Source organism: Ruditapes philippinarum, unplaced genomic scaffold (assembly GCF_026571515.1).
Source record: "Ruditapes philippinarum isolate M1 unplaced genomic scaffold, ASM2657151v2 ctg180_1_1_1_1, whole genome shotgun sequence".
NCBI classification, from domain to species: domain Eukaryota; kingdom Metazoa; phylum Mollusca; class Bivalvia; order Venerida; family Veneridae; genus Ruditapes; species Ruditapes philippinarum.
This window is the reverse complement of record NW_026866393.1, coordinates 182,504-203,722: the sequence shown is the minus strand read 5'-3', so window position 1 is coordinate 203,722 and position 21,219 is coordinate 182,504. Positions and strand designations below refer to the sequence as shown.

The 21,219-nt window shown below is 31.7% G+C and overlaps 2 protein-coding genes across 4 annotated transcripts in view; one reads left to right on the top strand and one right to left on the bottom strand.

Annotated features, from left to right (window-relative positions):
- Positions 1-21,219, top strand: part of LOC132732380 (glutamate receptor ionotropic, kainate 2-like) — a 95,872-nt gene that overhangs the window by 65,093 nt on the left and 9,560 nt on the right. For all 3 annotated transcript variants that reach the window (XM_060718790.1, XM_060718789.1, XM_060718791.1), the window contains 8 exons: positions 13,479-13,660; positions 15,671-15,724; positions 16,304-16,474; positions 17,552-17,704; positions 18,771-18,872; positions 19,135-19,248; positions 19,553-19,759; positions 20,455-20,678. In XM_060718790.1, coding sequence (XP_060574773.1) covers positions 13,479-13,660; positions 15,671-15,724; positions 16,304-16,474; positions 17,552-17,704; positions 18,771-18,872; positions 19,135-19,248; positions 19,553-19,759; positions 20,455-20,678 — 1,207 coding nt within the window. The remainder of the gene's footprint in view (positions 1-13,478; positions 13,661-15,670; positions 15,725-16,303; positions 16,475-17,551; positions 17,705-18,770; positions 18,873-19,134; positions 19,249-19,552; positions 19,760-20,454; positions 20,679-21,219) is intronic.
- Positions 7,475-9,308, bottom strand: LOC132732381 (galanin receptor type 1-like). Its single transcript, XM_060718792.1, has one exon. It carries the CDS (start codon positions 8,472-8,474, stop codon positions 7,485-7,487), a length of 990 nt encoding a protein of 329 aa, XP_060574775.1. The 5' UTR covers positions 8,475-9,308; the 3' UTR covers positions 7,475-7,484.

Below are 21,219 nucleotides of genomic sequence, written 5' to 3'. Positions count from 1 at the left end.
AAATTTTGTCAACAGTAAAAATTATATTAATTTCATAATCTTATGATCGATTCTCGACAGAGTTTAAACATAGAATGTATCTATGATTTATCACATATGAACATTACATAAACAAAATAAAATGTTCCTGAATAAAATATTATTTTGCTATTTTAAGTAGGGTTTCTTTCCGTTTAACAATGATTTCGTGCAAGCGCTTCCAGTTTAAGACAATTTTCTACCATATTCATTTCATACAAACATTTTGGAAGATTTTTTTTTCAAAATTCAAACATATAGCTTTATACACTTTAAATACACTCATGAAAAGTTAACCATATGTCTATTTGATAAGTAGACACATCGGGTAGTAGTCAAATAAAGTTTTCAATGAATACGCAATGCCATTTTATGTATTAAATTCATCAATCAGTTATCTTTTCATTTTGAAACTGTTCTCTGCTCAAGTGTTCTTCTTTCAGTTTTTCACTTGCACAGCATGTTTTACACAACTTTCTTAAATCTTGACGAAATTCATTTCCAGTAAAACAATAAAGAACACAATTTATTCCACTGTTCAGAAAGAGTAAGTTTTGTATTACAAGATTAGCAAAATTGGTCCAAAATTCGTTTAAATTAAATTCGTGATAAAGCGATATAACGTGTAAAGACATCGGTAAAGTTGACAATATATGGATAATACTTATACAAATAACCAGTAATGTAACAGTATGAATGCTTTTCGTTATGATTTTTGCGTCTCTTTTGGCGCTATGTTTCTTGCCTTTACACAGCGTGCGAAGAATTAAACTATTGCAGAACGTGAGCACGAGAACTGGTATAATCACGTGACAGCTGAAGTGAATGGTGTAATATAACTCAATAATTTCCTTTACATGAACTGGTTCCCTCATATATGTACACTTTTTATAAGAATAACTCTCCGATGTATTGGCTGCAGTCGTGTTTCTACCTTGCTTAAATTCCGTTATCTCGTCCACTACAAGGTATGGCGTGTTAAGGATGAGCGCTAGTGACGTAATTATTGTAAATATGACGTAAGCACGTTTTCTGACGTTGTCGTTATACACAATGAGCGGTCTGCACACAGTTATTGTCCTTTCTATAGTCAATGCAAAAGTCACGCCCAGGGATATATCCCTCGTATACACATAAGCAAAAGTTAAAAACTTACATAAGAAGATATTAGTAATCCGGAGATCGATGTTGTATTTTGGAAACAAATAAACAAAGAAATCAACTCCAGGAATTAAAAGTACAAGTAAGTCACAAATTGCTAATAATTTAAAGTATATTGCACTCGAAGATTTGCTACAGTTCTTTCCCTTTGTCCAAACAACAAATGACATGACATTTCCGGGAATTCCGAAAAACATAATAACGCTCAAAAAGCAAAATCCTACAATATTTATGTCCTCAACTTCCATTGTAACAAAGAAAGTTCATTCAAAAGGTTTCTTCTTTCGATATATACACAGACTAAATTGTCAATAACACGTACATTTTGCCCACATTTCGCTGTATTTCATAACTTACCGAAGTATTACATAACTTGCCAAGCACGTTGCTAACTTGAAATGTCACGTAAATGATATTAATTCCATCATATATTTACTCCAGCGGAAATGACAGCCAGTTCTGATCACAAGGGAACATACAACAAATGCTGACATATATAAGTGAATGTTATATATGCTTTTTATATATGCTCTTTATTTGATATTTTCCGGAAACTTGGTCAGAGGGATATATGGTGGTCCATTACTACATATAAAATGCAATATTAACGATGAAAGCAATTATAGAGGATTAACACTGTTACGTACCTTAGGGAAATTATTTATGCGGATATTGAATAATATGTTATAACATGCCTACTCACAAATAACATAACACAATGTTGCAGTGGGCAAGACTTCGATAGGCTTTATTCCAGTTTATTGCTGGAGGAGTAGCCGTCCACGAACCAAAACCTCTTTGACATGTGTGTCCGTAACACGGAGAACTGTCGACCTGTCAACGCTGGCATTAAGACACGAGTTCATGCACACAACACCAGCACAGCCAGATATAAAGAACACCTGGCTGAGCGATTTAAATCGTCCATTCCTCCGAATATAGGATCTACGTCCTAGCATGCAAATTTAGTTTAAAATGCTACTTTTCTTACATACGATATGCTCGTACTTAATTACAATTATGTATCATAAAACAAAATATTACAGCTTAAACTAAAATGTATGTATTTATATACATGTCATAATTTAAATACAAAACCATTTATCAAAATTGCTGGATGATTGTTCTCGAATTTGAATAAAATTTACGCCTTGAAAGGACAGAAGTCAAGCCTAGAATGAAAACCCCGCTCTATTTTACCGTCAAATATAGCCTAATACCACGTGACCGTTATGTTAATACTATACTATGTAACGTACAGAACTTTCAAGTGTTTATGTTGAGGCTCAGTCGGGGTTTAGGTCAAACAAGGATACAACAGATAATATTTTTGTACTTCATGGTCTTATTTGTCATTTTAAATAACGGGAAGCAACTTTTTTTGTAAATTTATTGATTTTAGTAAAGCTTTTGATTATATTGTCAGAGATAATTTATGGTTAAACAATGATTAAGTTAGGAATTCGTGGAAACATGTTAAACATCATTATATCTATGTATTCAGCAGTTAAATCTAGAGTTAAATATTATAACTAAATTAGTGAGCAATTTCAATGTATGTTAGGTGTACGACAAGGCGAGTGTTTATCTCCCTTTCTTTTCGCAATGTTTCTTAATGATAAAAAAGATATATTTATTGAAAAAGGTTTTGAAGGCATTGATCTTAGAACTTTTTGACAAATTTGTTTCTCCTATTCTTAATTATAGTTCCTAGGTTTTGGGGTTTATACCTGGAAAAGCTATTGAAAGGTTGCACATGCAGTTCTGTAAAAACATGTTAGGGGTTAAATAAACGACTCAAAACTATTTCATTTATGTTGAACTGGGTAGGCTTTCTTTTCAAAATATAAGATAATCAACATAATTAAATTCTGGTTAAAATTTGTGAATCTACATGATAATAAATATGTTAGAAAAGTGTATCTTTTGTTAAAAGAAGATATAGACAATAATCCTGATCACAAAAACTGGTCTTCTCTAGAAAGAAATTTACTTAGTAATCTTGGTTTTTATGATGCATGGCTTTTCCAAACTGTTGGAAACACAAATGTATTTTTGATTCTAGAGAAGCAAGGAATAAAAGATCATTTTTTTACAGAATTGGGATAGCAGAGTAGAGCTACTTTTAATAGGTGCATTTCAAATTTTCAACTACAGCCATATTTAAGCTTAATTAACATTAGAAAGTGTTGCATATCTATTTCAAAATTAAGGGTATCGTGTCATAGATTGATTATTGAAATGGGGAGGTGGACGAAACCTAAATGCACTAATATGTTAAAACTGCAATGTTATAGAAGATGAAAATCATTTTGTTTTAGAATGTGCAGTGTATAATCTCATACGAAAGAAGTATATATCTGGTTATTATTGGAGGCGTCGTCCAAATATGTTAACATTAACAGAGCTATTTAATTCTGAGAACTTGAAAGTACAATGTAATAAGAAACAAGGCGAGTGTTTGTCTCCATTTCTTTTCGTAATGTTTCTTAATGATTTAGAAGATATATTTAATGATAAAGGTTTTGAAGGCATTGATGTTCACATGTTTAAAATGTTTTTAATCTTATATGCAGATGATATTGTTATATTTGCAAATAGTTGTATTGAATTACAAAATAGTTTAGATGCATTATACGAATATTGTTGCAAGTGGAAACTTGTTGTTAATTCAGAAATAAACTAAAGTCATTATTTTCCGCAAAGGTGGCCGTTTACAAAGTAACATTTCGTTTAGTTATAATGGTAATCCTTTCGAATTTGTAAGTTAACTTACTTGGGTATCGTATTTACAACCAGCGGTTCTTTCTCTGAAGCTCAAAGTACACTTGCTGGACAGCCCACAAAGGCAATATTTAGAATGAATAAGTATTTTTTTAAATTAACAGATATATCTGTTAAATATAGGTGAGAACTTTTTGACAAACTTGATTCTCCTATTCTTAATTATAGTTCCGAGGTTTTGGGGGTTTATACCTTGAAAAGCTATTGAAAGGTTGCACATGCAGTTCTGTAAAAATATGTTAGGGGTTAAGAAAACGACTCAAAACGATTTCATTTATGGTGAACTGGGTTGGCTTTCTTTTCAAAATATAAGATATTTCAACATAATTAAATTCTGGTTAAAATTTGTGAATCTAAATGATAATAATATGCTAGAAAAATGTATCTTTTGTTAAAAAAAAAGATATAGCCAATAATCCTAATCACAAAAACTGGTGTTTTCTAGTAAGACATTTACTTGATAATCTTGGTTTTTATGATGCATGGCTTTTCCAAACTGTTGGAAACACAAATGTACTTTTGAATCTAGAGAAGCAAGGAAATAAAGATGATGTTTTACAGAATTGGGATAGCAGACTTCAAATTTCTAGTAGAGCTACTTTTTATAGGTGTATTTCAAACATTCAACTACAGCCATATTTTAGCTTAATTAACATTAGAAAGTATCGCATATGTATTTCAAAATTAAGGGTATCTTGTCATAGATTGAATATAGAAATGGGGAGGTGGACGAAACCTAAATGCACTCCTTTGAATGAAAGGATATGTAATAACTGCAATGTAATAGAAGATGAATATCATTTTGTTTTAGAATGTGCAGTGTATAATCTCATACGAAAGAAGTATATATCTGGTTATTATTGGAGACCTCCAAATATGTTAACATTAACAGAGCTATTTAATTCTGAGAACTTGAAAGTACAATGTAAAATATGATAATAAGAAGAGTATTTTTGTCAATAAAGCTTTCGAAATTAGAACAAGCATACTTTTTTAATATTCAGACATGAAATTTGATCATGTATTTATCATTGTTATTACTTCAATCCAACATACAAAGGTTTATTAATTATCTATCTAACCGTTCATCTGGTAGTAGTATCCGAGAATTATATATAGATACGACGATCACACATTTTGCTACTATTCTATTTGTACTAGTGAATATATACAATTATCACATGTTATTGTATTAAGTTAATTTATAATAATGTGCATTGATTTTATATAGAAATATAAAATGTGTATGCTAACATTTACTTCGGATGAATTGTAGCAGATAATAATGTTAAAGCAGCTGACCTCGAGAAAATAGCAGAAAAACTGCCGTCTTGCTAATATTTCAAAATCCCCCCCTCAAAATCATGAAATCGAAATGACACTTCAAAATGTTTATATCTTAACATTATTGCTTTGAAAACAAACAGTTCACTTTTCCACCATCGGGAAATACCTTCTTTTATTATACAACGGAATCCTTTAATCCTGTTTTTTTTTCTAGTATCTCGTGATCGTACAGGACATTATCGAGACCTGTGCTCCGGAACGCACGAAATCCGGGATTTTATCAAACATATAGGATTACGAATAACTGCTTTTGTTTTTATATTTGTAGTAATTCATGGCACTAAAAATTGTAATTGATTAATTATTTCATATATATGACGACCAATTCATCGATTTAACATTTAGCTTGAAATATGATAGGGGCCTACTCAATGACGAAAATTGATAAACGATCCCGGGCATACCGGATACCGGGATTTTTCCGGACCACTGTTGTGACACGTGACCGCGTTAAATGAATTATCTTCTCCTATTTATATTGGCTACTGCGTTAGTAACGTAGTAGATTATGGAAAAGAAAAACCCGATATATTAACGCTTTTGTCAACATTCTTTCTTGAATCAAGGTGTCAGTAATGATGGATTTATACAATAAACCTAACTAGATCAGTATTTACTGTTTACTTGAAATTTTATTTCATTTTTTTTTCATTTTACAATCTGGAGGTCAGTGGCTTTAAATATCTATTATGTATTTAACTGCTGATTTCTTTATACATGTATTCATTTTATGTTCATTTTATATTAATATGTTGATTACTTGTAAATACATTGACCTCGTAGGTGTATGACCTTCTGGAATTTACTTGAATAAAATCTAAAAATCTATAAAATAATATCACAAATCATTAAAAATAATCACACAGCTGTACGGCAATGGTTATTAAAAATACTCGTTCGAGACGCATGCAATGGATCCCGGCCTTTCCTTATGCAATTCTGATAAACGTTCACACACATTTTTCTCAAGTCTGTACGGAACTCCTTCCAAATAAAGCAATAAAGGACACAGTTTATGCCGCTATTCAGAAAGACCAAATTCTGTATAATCAAGTTGGAAAACGCCACCCAAAAGTCCGTCATCTGAATTTCGTAATAGAAGTTAATAATGTGCAACGTCATTGGTAAAGTGGATAGAATATGGACGAAGCTTATGCATATAACTAACGCTGTTACCGTGTGAATACTCTTCTTAATAGTTTGGCAATCCGTCTGTAAGTTTTCATTTCTGTCCTTATATAGCGTTCGGAGAATGACGCCATTGCAAATCGTCAGAATGATAATCGGAATGATCACGTGACAGCTGAAGTGTGCCGTGTTATAGGGTTTTATGTATTTTGAAGTTTCAATTTTTAGAGTAGATCACAGAGGTTAAATTTGTGGACGAGTTGGTTTCTAAGTATTTTATATCAGTCACTTTTTCTGCTATAATATACGGAAGGCCTAATATAAAAATTCAAACACGAGTTTTTTAGTTAAATTTGAAATAATTTTATTAACAACTAATTCAGAATTAAACGTTTTAAATGGAAATAACAACAACATCAACAACAATAACAAAATAGATTAAAAAAAATAAGTAAAAAAAAACATGTTCATGATGATTGTATTTATAATTTACTGATGAACTATAGTAAGAACAAATATATACACAATCAACGACTGCATGAGTCAAGGTTAGGGGGAATAAAGCTATATCTTTTTAAAAAAATTTACAAAATATTATCAACAGTAAAAATTACATTAATTCCATAATCTTATGATCGATTCTCAAAAGAGTTTAAACATAGAATGCCTCTGTGATTTAACACATATGAACATTACATAAACAAAATAAAATGTTCCTGAACAAAATATTATTTTGCTATTTTAAGTAGGTTTTCTATCCGTTGAACAATTATTTCGTGCAAGCACCGCCCAGTTTTCCACAATCACTTCATATAAACATTTTGGAAGATTTTTTTTTTAAAATTCAAACAATAATTTTTGCTTTTTATGATATATATGTAGCTTTATACACTTTAAATACACTCATGAAAAGTTAACCATATGACTATTTGATAAGCAGACACATCGGTTAGTAATCAAATAAAGTTTTCAATGAATACGCAATGCCATATTATGTATTAAATTCATCAGTCAGTTATCTTTTCATTTTGAAACTGTCCTTCTGCTCAAAAGTGTTCTTCTTTCAGTGTTTCACGTGCACAGCATGTTTTACACAAATTTCTTAAATCTTGACGAAATTCAATACCAATAAAACAATACAGAACACAATTTATTCCACTATTCAGAAAGAGTAAGTTTTGTATTACAAGATTAGCAAAATCGGTCCAAAATTCGTTTAAATTAAATTCGTGATAAAGCGATATAACGCGTAAAGACATCGGTAAAGTTGACAATACATGGATAATACTTATACAAATAACCAGTAATGAAACAGTATGAATGCTTTTCTTTATGGTATTAGCGCCTCTTTGGGCGCTTTGTTTCTTGTCTTTACACAGCGTCCGAAGAATTAAACTATTGCAGAACGTGAGCACGAGAACTGGTATAATCACGTGGCAGCTGAAGTGAATGGTGTTATATAACTCAATAATTTCCTTTACATGAACTGGTTCCCTCATATATGTACATTTTTTATAAGAATTACTCTCCGACGTATTGGCTGCAGTCGTCGTGTTTCTATTTTGTTTTAAATCCGTTATCTCGTCTACGATGAGGTATGGCGTGTTAAGGATGAACGCTAGTGACGTAATTATTGTAAATATTATGTAAGCACGTTTTCTGACGTTGTCATTATAAGCACTGAACGGTCTGCACACAGTTATTGTCCTTTCTATAGTCAAGGCAAAAGTCACGCCCAGGGAAATATCCCTCGTATACACAGAAGCAAAAGTTAAAAACTTACATAAGAAAATATTAATTACTCGAAGATCTTTGTTGTATTTTGGAAACAAATAAACAAAGAAATCAACTCCAGGAATTAAAAGTACAAGTAAGTCACAAATTGCTAATAATTTAAAGTATATTGCACTCGAAGATTTGCTACAGTTCTTTCCCTTTGTCCAAACAACAAAGGACATGACATTTCCGGGAATTCCGAAAAACAAAATAACGCTCAAAATGCAAAATCTAACAATATTTATGTCATCAACTTCCATTTTAACACAGAACGTTCTTTCAAAATGTTTCTTTTTTCGATGAACACACAGACTAAATCGTCAATAACACGTACATTTTGCCCACATTTCGCTGTATTACATTACTTGCCAAAGTATTACATAACTTGCCAAGCACGTTGCTGAGTTGACATGTCACGTAAATGCATTAATTCCATCATATATCTACTCCAGTGAAAATGACTTCCAGTTCTGTTCACAAGGGAACATACCACATACACTGACATATATAAGTGAATGTCAAAGTTTGTGGACACCATTTTGTGTTAATGACGACACGATTATTGACCGATACTGCTTTTTAATATATGCTCTTTACGCTCGCTCATATTTGATATTTTCCGGAAAGTTTGTCAGAGGGATATATGGTGGTCCATTACTTAAAAGGGCAATATTAACGATGAAAGCAATTATAGAGGATTAACACTGTTAAGTACCTTAGGGAAATTATTTACGCGGATAATAGGTTAACAGATTGGGCGGGAAAATACGGTGTTTATGTTGAGCCGCAATCGGGGTTTAGGTCAAAAATGGATACTACAGATAATATTTTTGTACTTCATGGTCTTATTAGTCATATGTTAAATAACGGGAAACAACGTTTTTTGTGCATTTATTGATTTTAGTAAAGCCTTTGATTATATTGTCAGAGATCATTTATGGTTAAAAAATGATTAAGTTAGGTATTCGTGGAAACATGTTCAACATCATTATATCTATGTATTCAGCAGTTAAATCTAGAGTTAAATATTATAACCAAATAAGTGAGCAATTTTAATGTATGTTAGGTGTACGACAAGGCGAGTATGTGCCTCCCTTTCTTTTCGCAATGTTTCTTAATGATTAAGAAGATATATTTATTGATAAATGTTTTGAAGGCATTGATGTTCACATGTTTAAAATGTTTTTAACCTTATATGCAGATGATACTGTTATATTTGCAAATAGTTGTATTGAATTACAAAATAGTTTAGATGCATTATACGAATATTGTTGCAAGTGGAAACTTGTTGTTAGTTCAGATAAACTAAAGTCATTATTTTCCGCAAAGGTGGCCGTTTACAAAGTAACATTTCGTTTAGTTATACTGGTAATCCTGTTGAAATTGTAAGTTCACTTGTTTTTACAATCGGCGGTTCTTTCTCTGAAGCTCAAAGTGCACTTGCTGGACAGGCCACAAATGGCAACATTTAGAATGAATAAGTATTTATTTAAATTTACAGATATATCTGGCAAACATAGGTTAGAACATTTTGACAACGTGTTTCTCCTATTCTTAATTATAGTTCCGAGGTTTTGGGGTTTATACCTGGAAAAGCTATTGAAAGGTTGCACATGCAGTTCCGTAAAAATATGTTAAAATATGTTAGGGGTTAAATAAACGACTCAAAACGATTTCATTTATGGTAAACTGTGTAGGCTTTCTTTTCAAAATATAAGATATTTCAACATAATTAAATTTGTGAATCTAAATGATCATAAATATGTTAGAAAAGTGTAACTTTTGTTAAAAGAAGATATAGACAATAATCCTAATCACAAAAACTAGTGCTCTCTAGTAAGAAATATACTTAGTAATCTTGGTTTTTATGATGCACGGCTTTTCCAAACTGTTGGAAACACAAATGTATTTTTGATTCTAGAGAAGCAAGGAATTAAAGATCTTTTTTTTTACAGAATTGGATAGCAGAGTAGAGCTACTTTTAATAGGTGCATTTCAAATTTTCAGCTTTAGCCATATTTAAGCTTAATTAACATAAGAAAGTGTCGCATGTCTATTTCAAAATAAAGGGTATCGTGTCATAGATTGAATATTGAAATGGGAAGGTGGACGAAACCTAAATGCCCTCCTTTGAACGAAAGAATATGTTACAACTGCAATGTAATAGAAGATGAATATCATTTTGTTTTAGAATGTGTAATGTATAATCTCTTACGAAAGAAGTATATATCTGGTTATTATTGAAGATGTCCAAATATGTTAAAATTAACAGAGCTATTTAATTCTGAGAACTTGAAAGTACAATGTAATAAGAAATATGAAAATAAGAAGAGTATTTTTGTCAATAAAGCTTTCAAAATTAGAACAAGCATACTTTTAATATTCAGACATTAAATTGTACCATGTATTTATCATTGTTATTATTTCAATCCAACATACAAAGGTTAATTAATCAACTATCTATCCGTTCATCTGGTAGTAGTATCCGAGAAATATACTTTGATACGACGATCATACATTTTGCTACTATTCTATTTGTGCTAGTGAATACATGTATATACAGTTATCACATGTTATTGTATTAAGTAAATTTATAATAATGTGCATTGATTTTATATAGAAATAGAAAATATGTATGCTAACATTTACTTCGGATGAATTGTAGCAGATAATAATGTAAATATCTATTATGTACTTAACTGCTGATTTCTTAATACATGTATTCATTTTATGTTAATATGTTGATTACTTGTAAATAAATTGTCCTCGTGGGTTTATGACCTTTTGGAACTTACTTGAATAAAATCTAAAAATCTATAAAATAATATCACAAATCATTAAAAATAATCACACAGCTGTACGACAATGCGTATTAAAAACACTCGTTCGAGACGCATGCAGTGGATCCCGGTCTTTCCTTCTGCAATTCTGATAAACGTTCACACACATTTTTCTCAAGTCTGTACGGAACTCTCTCCCAATAAAGCAATACAGGACACAGTTTATGCCGCTATTCAAAAATATCAAATTTTGTATAATCAAGTTGGAAAACGCCACCCAAAAGTCCGTCATCTGAATTTCGTAATACAAGTTAATAACGTGCAACGTCATTGGTAACGTGGATAGAATATGGACGAAACTTATGCATATAACTAACGCTGTTACCGTGTGAATACTCTTCTTAATAGTTTGGCAATCCGTACGTAAGTTTTCATTTCTGTCCTTATATAGCGTTCGGAGAATGACGCCATTGCAAATCGTCAGAATGATAATCGGAATGATCACGTGACAGCTGAAGTGTGCCGTGTTATAGGGTTTTATATATTTTGAAGTTTCATTAGGATATGTACACTTTTTATAGAGGATCACAGAGGTTGAATTTGTAGACGAGTTGGTTTCTAAGTATTTTAGATCAATCACTTTCTCCGCTATAATATATGGAAGGCTTAGAATAAACGCAACGCACACTATGACGACAAAGATGACGTAAGCACGTTTATGAACGTTGTTTTGCAGTGAACGTATGGGAAACGAAATTGTCAGAGCCCTTTGAATGGTCAGCGCGATAGTAATTCCAACTGTTATATCTACGCTGATGAAAAATGCCGCCGTGAAGAATTTGCAAAAGAAATCGTTCGTCACCCTTAGGTCCATTCTATCCCACGGGTAAAAGAACATAAAGTAATCGATTCCTGGAACAATAAGAACAAGCAGGTCGCACACGCCTATAAGTTTAAAATAGATTGCACTTGATGATTTGCTGCAGTGGTCTCCCTTTGCCCAGACGACAATTGATATAATATTTCCCGGAATTCCGAAGAATAAAATTACACTGAATATGACGAATCCGATCATATTTACGTCATCTATATCCATGTTTTTGCTATTTTTAGTTCACTGTTTTAAAACTAGTTTACATTTGCCGAAATTCGCTATCAAAGTCCGAGCTTAGGTGAATATTCATCGGATATGCATTTGTCAGTTTAGCAACTCGTAAGAATATAAAACTGTACTTTATGTACACTTTGGTCAGTCAGCATCATACGACTGAAAGAAAATGACCTCACTATCATTGTGTGCATTACGAAGTGGGCAATTGTTCGTCTGCGATAAAATCATTAGATAAATGCAAGAAGTGTACTTCCTGTATAAAGGTCACCTATATATAGCATGTAAGTGTCACAAGCATTTAGTATGAACTTATAAATTCCGGGTAGATATTGCTATCAGAGATGGCTATGTACAAAGCAATTACATCTTTTGGAGGATAATATCTCTTACGGACACATAGCATGTATATGAATGTTATCGCAATAACAGCCACCTTTCCGTAAACACTTAGCCTCATTTTTGAGTGAAGGTCAAATGCATAAGAAATAAAATATTTATTCATTATAATTATTATTATACATATATATTTACAAAGAAGTACAATGAATATAATGCAATTGCCAATGTATTAGTTTCGAATATATAAATTAGTTTTAGAATTATAAAATTTCCAGGTACCTCTCCAATCCGAACTTTATTCCACTGTACTTTAAATTCTGTGGCTTTTAAGCGATTTAATTCTCGACTGCAAATTGCTTTAGCAGATATATAGAACAAATCTGGTTATACAATTAACACACATTTGCTATGGAAAATGTGCAGATACGTATCTAAATTATTCAATCAATATGTTTTTAATCAAATAATAGAAAATACACGAAAAACACGTGTCTGAAACTGTATATTTTCTTCGTTAAAGAAAACAATATGTATAACTGACAATAATATATTCATAAAATACATGTTTGAATTTCAAATTTAAAAATATTTATTGCCCTGATATACTTTGTCTTTTATAGAAGTACAATTGTATTATGATTTAGCAATTTGAAAGTATGTTTAGATTATAAATAGCGGATAGTTCTTAGGACCAGTACTTATATAATGCAATAAAGTCTGTAGAAAATATGAATATTATCAGATATCACGATCTTTTAAACAGTTTTTGTAGCAAACCCATTTTAATTAATGATAAGCGTTAATTCGAGTTTCTCGTAATCATTCAAAGCTAAATCGATTTTCTACGAGCAATAGCTGATTATGTTTAAATATTGAAAGCAGCCATAAGTTTAGCTGCTTTGTGATGACATGGAACTATGTACATGTAATTATTAAAATGCAACTTCCATCTCTTCGTAAGTTGTTTCTTTGAAAATTATTTAAATTATAAAAAATGTGATATTAATATGAAATACGTTTTACGTTTTTTATAGGTTTACTTCGTCTGCAAGAAGTACTAAAGGCTACGAAAGAAAGCGAGCAAAAGATTACAGTACGTCGGCTGGACCCTTTTCAGAACACATATATAACAATGTTTAAAGACTTGAAAGAAAAAGGGGAATACCATATAATAGTTGACTGTGACGTCAATAAAGTTCAGCCTCTTCTACATGAGGTAAGTATTATGACGTATTGTATCGTATTTATTTCGGGAAATATTCATAAAAACACAACCTGTAAAACACACAAACTGCAACACAGATAGCAATATATGAATTTAGAAGAATGCTTTATGTAACCCTCAGATTTCCCATTAGGCTAAAAACGTATTTCGTATTGGCCAAAATTGCTTTAATACCAAAGTACACAAACATTTTGAAGATTTTCAATTAAATTTGTAATAATATTTGATATATTATTGAAATACAGATTGAAAGAATAGCAACACTTTTTCACAAATTTTGCAGGTTAAAGTACACGGTTTTCTCATGTTCGTTTGTTTTCTCAAGTTAAACATGACAATTGTGAAGAAGCACAGACACCCAGTGTTGTCTTCAATCATGCACGTGCAAATGATATCGACTGATAAGCCTATCTGGCTTTTTTATACCCTTCTAAATTCTCATCACTAGAAAGCCTTCAATCATTGTGATGTGAAACTGCTTGGTAAATAAATTATGGCATTAAAATGTCAGAAATATTTCGAAATAATGATATCATTAAATCGTTCTTTTGGTTTGATATACTAGATCGTTTTGATATGTCGAATTTAAGACATAAACATCTGTTTCAATAAACGCATGCTGATTGGAATCAAAATACTTTCCAATAGAATAAAGAAATGGTAATTGGTATGCACGTTTTATTGAAAAATAGAAATTTTAAGAGCGATAAGTTTTCCACACCATTCTTCATTACTTGTTTTAGTTATTAATCATATTGATAGTGCAAAGTACATACCTTATATTTCGTATTTGAAATATTTGTATTTTACAAGTTGATATTAAGAACGTCGAAATGAAAAGGTAATGCATTTCTTTGATAAACTGGACCTTCACAGATGCAGAAAAAAATGATGAACTATAACAATATATTTATTGCATGTTTTCACTTGTTTACGTCAAAGTGATCATTTTGAACACAATGACTTGTTCGTTATGTTTTATCACGTGCATTTAACATGTTATTTCATATGGAGCCATATTGTATTTCAAATGTACTGCAGCGCATATTAGCGTTTGCCAAAAAGCCATTCATGTTTTACAACTGCCATTCAGATATTCAAAATTTTCCGATTTATTTTATTGTTTTATTGTCCAATGTTTTCGTTCTAGTGTATCGTGGGAAGTGTACACGGTTATGTAACGGGTGAAACGGGTTTATCAGCTCACATATGTAATGATATGTAGGTGCAAAACGAAGGTTAAGAATTCTCAGACAAAGGAATGAGAATGCATCATGATATCTGAAGATGATTTATCTTTAGATATGAAATATCATTGCATTCATCAAATTGTTGTGCGCAGGATATTATACGAATAGAAAGAACCACATTCAAAACAAATAGGAATAAATTAAGCAATTGAAATTATTTTGTACGGCAGTCGTCCCAAGTAATATTCTATGTTATTAGTAAAACGTTTGATACGCTTTTGAAGCAAAACTTATCAATACAAATGGACATTATTGCCTGAACTTGAAGCGTTCCTTTATTTATTTCATTATTTAAGTAGTAGGCCTTTCTAGTTTGATATAACTTTCCCATGTGTTATCGTCTGCAAAGTGCAATGTTTGAGCCCGAAATGATACCATTTTAATGCACAAAACTAGATACCATTTTCGACGAACACTTCCCAGTGGCAAACATTTTGCTTATGATTTAAATGAAAGCCCGATGCATCATTTTACATCATAGGCAACAGAGTGGACAACAGGTTTGCATATGATTTAAATAAAACCCGATATTTCATTTAAGTCCTAAGCAGTAGACCAAAGTTTTGCTTATTATGATATAAATGATAATATAAGCACGGAGGATTATATCTGTTAAAACCTGCTGAATGGACCAACTTTGAAAAAATCGTTCTGGTTAGGCCATATTGTTTTATTGTAAATTTAATGACATTGATACATATTTGCTTTTTCCTATATATTTTAATGTGTTGTTTTTCTTTTCGTTTTTCAGGCATTGAAAGTAAACATGTTATCAGAGCTGTACCATTTCCATTTTACAACACTGGTAAGAAAATAAATAAGGTGTCCATTGAAGTATACCGTACTATTCCTTAATTTAAAACCAAATAATATATTACTTGTAAAGCATGTATTTGCAAGATGTGCCATATTTTAATGAGATGTATTCATCTTCGTCAATTGCCAGTTACGAGAATGTTATTTTACTATAATAAACATAGTTAAACGTTTAAGGCATTTATTGCCCATATTTGATTTTTATAAGTTGCGTTAAGATTTTTTTATGCCAAATAATAGAATCATGTTTTATATTAATTTATTCTTATCTATAAAGTGATGATTTCTTAATTTAATAGTATTATTGACTAGCAGGGGGCGGGATGATGTTCAGGCTTACTGAAACTGAGTCAGTAATGATTATATTCGCCCTTTTAATATTTGTTCTAAACGTTCTTGACGGATCTTTTTCTATTTCAAGAATGAATGTTTTCCAATGAGTTTATTACTTCTTGCGCGAAATGCGTAATGACACCTAGGAGACAATTCTATTTTAGATATTGAAATTGATTTAATATTATAAAGTGGATGCGATTTTATCTCTAAATAATGATGTATATTTGTACAGGATTTGGATATCGTGAACCTGGAGGATTACAAATATAGTGGTGCCAACATCACCGCCATGAGGCTCATTGATCCTTCGAGGAAAGAGGTCCGGGAGGTGATCCAGGATTTTATCAATTTATCTGATAATGGTAACCAGCCCACGCCTTTAGAACGCGGCCAATATCTCAGGGTAAGCAGTGCTTTAAATTATTTTATATAAGGGGTATGATTGGTCATTTAAAAAGGGGGGAAACTGTGTGTAATCATTGAATTGTATATGATCCAACAGGAGTTGTCAATAGATTATAACAACTTATATTTATCCTTATCAGGACTGATATCTTAAATTGACTTGTGCTCCTTTCAAACTATACAAAACCAATAATCATCACATTTCATATGAGCCACGTCACGACAAAACCAACATAGTGCGTTTGCGACCAGCATGGATCCAGACCAGCCTGTGCATCCGCGCAGTCTGGTCGGGATCTATGCTGTTCGCTTACAAACCGTATAACAAGTAGAGAAACTGATAGCGAACAGCATGGATCCTGATCAGACTGCGCGGAGGTGCCGGCTGGTCTTGATCCATGCTGGTCGCAAACCCATTATGTTGGTTTGTCGTGACGTGGCTCATATCATTTCAAAGGAACAATTCAAAACACATACTGACCGAAACGCGCCTAGTGCTGAAAAAGATCAGGGGAGACGAAAGTGCCGCTTGATATTATTCTGAACTGGTCGCCTTTGTTGAATTCGTTTCAACCATCAGGCTATGGGTTGGAAAGTACTATAGCAACTACGTGGAGATATACTTCTTGGACGTATTTTAAATAAATCTGAAATAACAATTTGTTTAAGAATCTTTATATCACATGGTTTTTATAAGGCTATATTGTAAGATCATTACCATCATTATACAAGCATTTTGTAATACGTTTATTTATGTGTTCTTTAACGACCTTAGTTATTACAATATTTCCCTGAGTTCAAGCGATATCGTGTAATAAAAAGGTATCTTTTTAATATTTTCTCCTTTTATTGTGTTTAAACGGTTTGTTATTTTTTAATAAAGTATCAAACATGGTTTTCTGTTATTAAAATTGTCTTTTAAAAAATACGGAAAGAGATTTGGCTTGTCATCAAAAATATTTAATAGAACATTTGTTGTTTCAACGAAACCATGAGCGAAAACTTATAGTTACTTTTTATCATTTTGCGGCACACGAATTATCTCCCTTTGATAAATTCTGGTTCCGTGTTGCAGACGGAAGTGGCCTTGATGTACGACGCTGTGCATTTGTTTGCAAAGGCTTTGTCTGAACTGACAGTGGCTCAGCAGTTTGAAACAGTCGGTCTGTCCTGTAATAAGAAACAAACCTGGCAGTATGGCAACAGTCTTCTCAACTACATGAAATCGGTAAGAAAGGGTTACAATTTAGAAGTCTTAATTTAATTATCATTGTACACTTTTGCATGGCTTATTTTTATGTGCATGGTAATTAAGTAGGCGTTTAAATTAGCAAGATAAAGGCATCATTGTTACACAAACATTTCTATCTATCATAAAGCAATGTACATTGAGTGCTTCATTTTGATAATTATATTTTAAGAATAATAATCGTAATAAAGAAATAAAGTATTATGTCGAATAATATTTCTGCTGATTATTTAGCTTTATTCTATGTTAATGGAATGTTGAATTCAACGTCAGTTGTTTTTTTTCTTTCCGGTGTAACATCTTTCTTAGATACAAAAAAGTTTCTTGTCAAAACCGACATTCACATTTACAAAGAATTCAAATTGGCTTTGCGTGACACTGTCTTATCAATGAAAACACAATTTTCACCCTGCAAACATTTCAAAGATTCTGGTATAAATGACATTCAAATCTAAGTTATCTCTATTCTACATGCCATTTTAATGCACAGCTTGCATGATTCCACAGAGCTCGTATCAAATTTTATTTCTATTTCATTATAACTTTCATACTTTCTGACAGTTGCCTTTTATTTTGTGAAATGTGTTTCTTAACGACGTCAATGACTTTTTGTTGTGAAACTCCTATCTTTTTTAAAACAAAGCCTGTAGAAAAGTTTGTATGATTATGTATATGTCAATTGAAAGTAAAAAATGTGTCATTTTGTTAAATGATATACGTTTCATTCATTTGAAATATGAAAAGAAATCCGTTTTTGTTCAATGAAAATCAATGGCACCTCATTTTCATTTAATAGTACTAAACATAAGACCGATAGTAAGTGATATACAGATGATAGTATTGAATATATATCATGATATAAATATGGTATCAACCTATTTAAATATACCTTTGTTTTTAAATGTTTTTAATTCATTGGCATAATTTTCATTTGTACAATAAACTGTAAAATGTAGCACTATGAACGCATTTATATATTCTTAATTTTAGCGTTATTTATGTATTTGAACATGTATAATAAACATGTTATTTCCTCTATATTTAGATGGAGGTGAAAGGGTTATCCGGTGATATTATTTGTGAGAAAGGAAAGCGCACTGATTTCAATTTAGACATAATCGAACTGTCACAGTCTGGGCTTAGAAAAGTAAGTATAGTATATATGTTTATCATCACAATTGATATCCCTGTGTCTGCGCATGCGTAAATACTGCTTTTAGCAAATGTTTTTTTTTTCCTTCTGTTAAATGCACTTATATTGAAGGTAAATACATGGAAACAAATTTCCTTATTAGAATGCACCTTTCCGTATCAGAATAACACCAGAAAGAAACGCTTATTTTCTTGATATAAAGAAATATGTCGGGTTTTTTTCAATGATGTATTTTATGTAATCATTCATTTTGCAGATTGGATACTGGGAGCCGAAGGAAGGAGTTAAAATTACTAAATCATTCAAGGATAGAAGGAAGGAGACAAATGAGAAGCTCAACAACACGACGTTACGTATTGTAACAGTTTATGTAAGTTTGTTTCTATGACGTCATACCTACGTCACCTTGCTAACGTCAGCAGTAAAGGTACATGTCTATACGTAGTCCTACCAGGCTCTAAAATGTTTGGGGCTTAATTTGGTATTTAATCCAGCATTCTCTTAAAATAAGCACTTGAAAAAGTTCCAAAATATTTGCAATTTCAGTTAATAGATTTAGCCTGTACTTATTCAGCTTATGAGTTCTGAGATAAAAGCCTTTCTATTGTGTATTTATTTTTTTTATAAATTTAATGACATAGATTAATTGATTGACATTTTACACTTTATTTAAGGACCCGCCCTACCTTACGCTGAAGAAGAATCCGGAGGGTAAAGGTCCTACGCATGAAGGTTTTATTGTAGATTTACTGGACCTCATAAAAAGTCGACTTGGCTTTAATTATACAATATACGAAGTTGCTGATAAGAAATACGGTTCAGAAGTGAATGGTGTATGGAATGGTATGATCGGAGATCTGTTGAAACGAGATCCTAAGGAGGTAAATAATTATATAAATTTATTAACGTTGTAAATAAACAAATAAGTACAAAAAATGGTATTGAAAATTATTAACGTTGTACATAAACACGTAATGTATATAAACGGTTATAAAATAAAGTCCGAGCAGAAAACGATCAGAACTAATGATACTGCACTTAATGTTTCTGGATAAAAACAAAACAACAACAGCGACAAAAAGAACAAAAAACACAGATAAAACAACAACAAGAAAACAAGACCAAAAACAAAACAAGTATATTTAACAGTTGAAAAGAATGATAAAATGTGATATGATTTATGAAATATAATTTTATGAAATCAAATGTATTGTATTATTATTGTATTATATCTGTAAATGAACCGGAAGTGATAACGCCTTACCACTAGTATAGGGCCAGCTACTGTTGGTACCTCCATTTTGTAATTTGATATTAAAATTACTTTCTTTAAATGGAGTGTTCTATATTTGACGGTGTGCAGTTCATTACAAAAATTCAGCACGTTTATGATAAAAAGAGGAAGAAAAAGTAATACGAACGCCTGTGTAGTGTTTGCCAAATATCAATTACTTGTACGGAAAAAAATTCATGGTCTATTCGCTGTCGTTACTACCTATATATTATTAACTTTATATTTTTGTGTTAAGATTTGCGACATTGTAAGCTACACTGATTATATTTTCTTCTCTTTCAGAAAGCAGACATGGCGGCCGCTGGTATGACAATCACATATGAACGAGAGAAGATTCTAGACTTTACAAAACCGTTTCTTAATCTCGGTATAACTGTGGTCTACAAGAAACCGACTAAAGCGCCCCCAGAGTTGTTCTCTTTCTCTTCACCTCTCTCAATAGATGTGTGGATTTATATGGTCGCTGCGTATTTGTGTGTTAGCTTTATGCTGTTCGTGATAGCAAGGTAATATGTTTGGGTATTTGTTTCGTGAATACATTAGTAGAATGAGTATGTAACAAAGAATCTTTTATAAATAATGGAGTTTCTGTCAAAGACCAGTAAGTGAGTCTGTAGAGAAAATACCGGTATATGTACTATATTACCTATGCATAATTTTGTGATTGTTTTACACTTAAATGCTAAATATCTTACATTGGCTTGTCCACAGTTAGTTATGGTCAAGACTATTCATATAGTTAGGAACAAGTGACCGAAACGTGGACAGTGCAGACCATGATCAGGCGTCACAGATGTGCTGGTCGATCTTGGTCTGCACTGGACGTTCAGGTAGAAGATCTCGCAAGCTGACACATCTTTCATTTATTAAGTGCAGAATACATTTTGAAGTATGACTGCCATATAGTCGTCATACGAAATATACTTATTAATTGTAAAGGGAAGGAATTCCTTTTCAAAGCAGTTACTGCTTGAATAATCTCCCTTTGTCGAAATGTTGAGCACTGCGTGTAAAACGCAGTTTTCTGAATGTTATAAATATGACAAG

What these genes read in the sequence shown, in the direction of transcription:
- LOC132732381 (XM_060718792.1), bottom strand. Translation starts at nt 8,474, where the DNA reads ATGGAAGTTGATGACATAAATATTGTTAGATTTTGCATTTTGAGCGTT.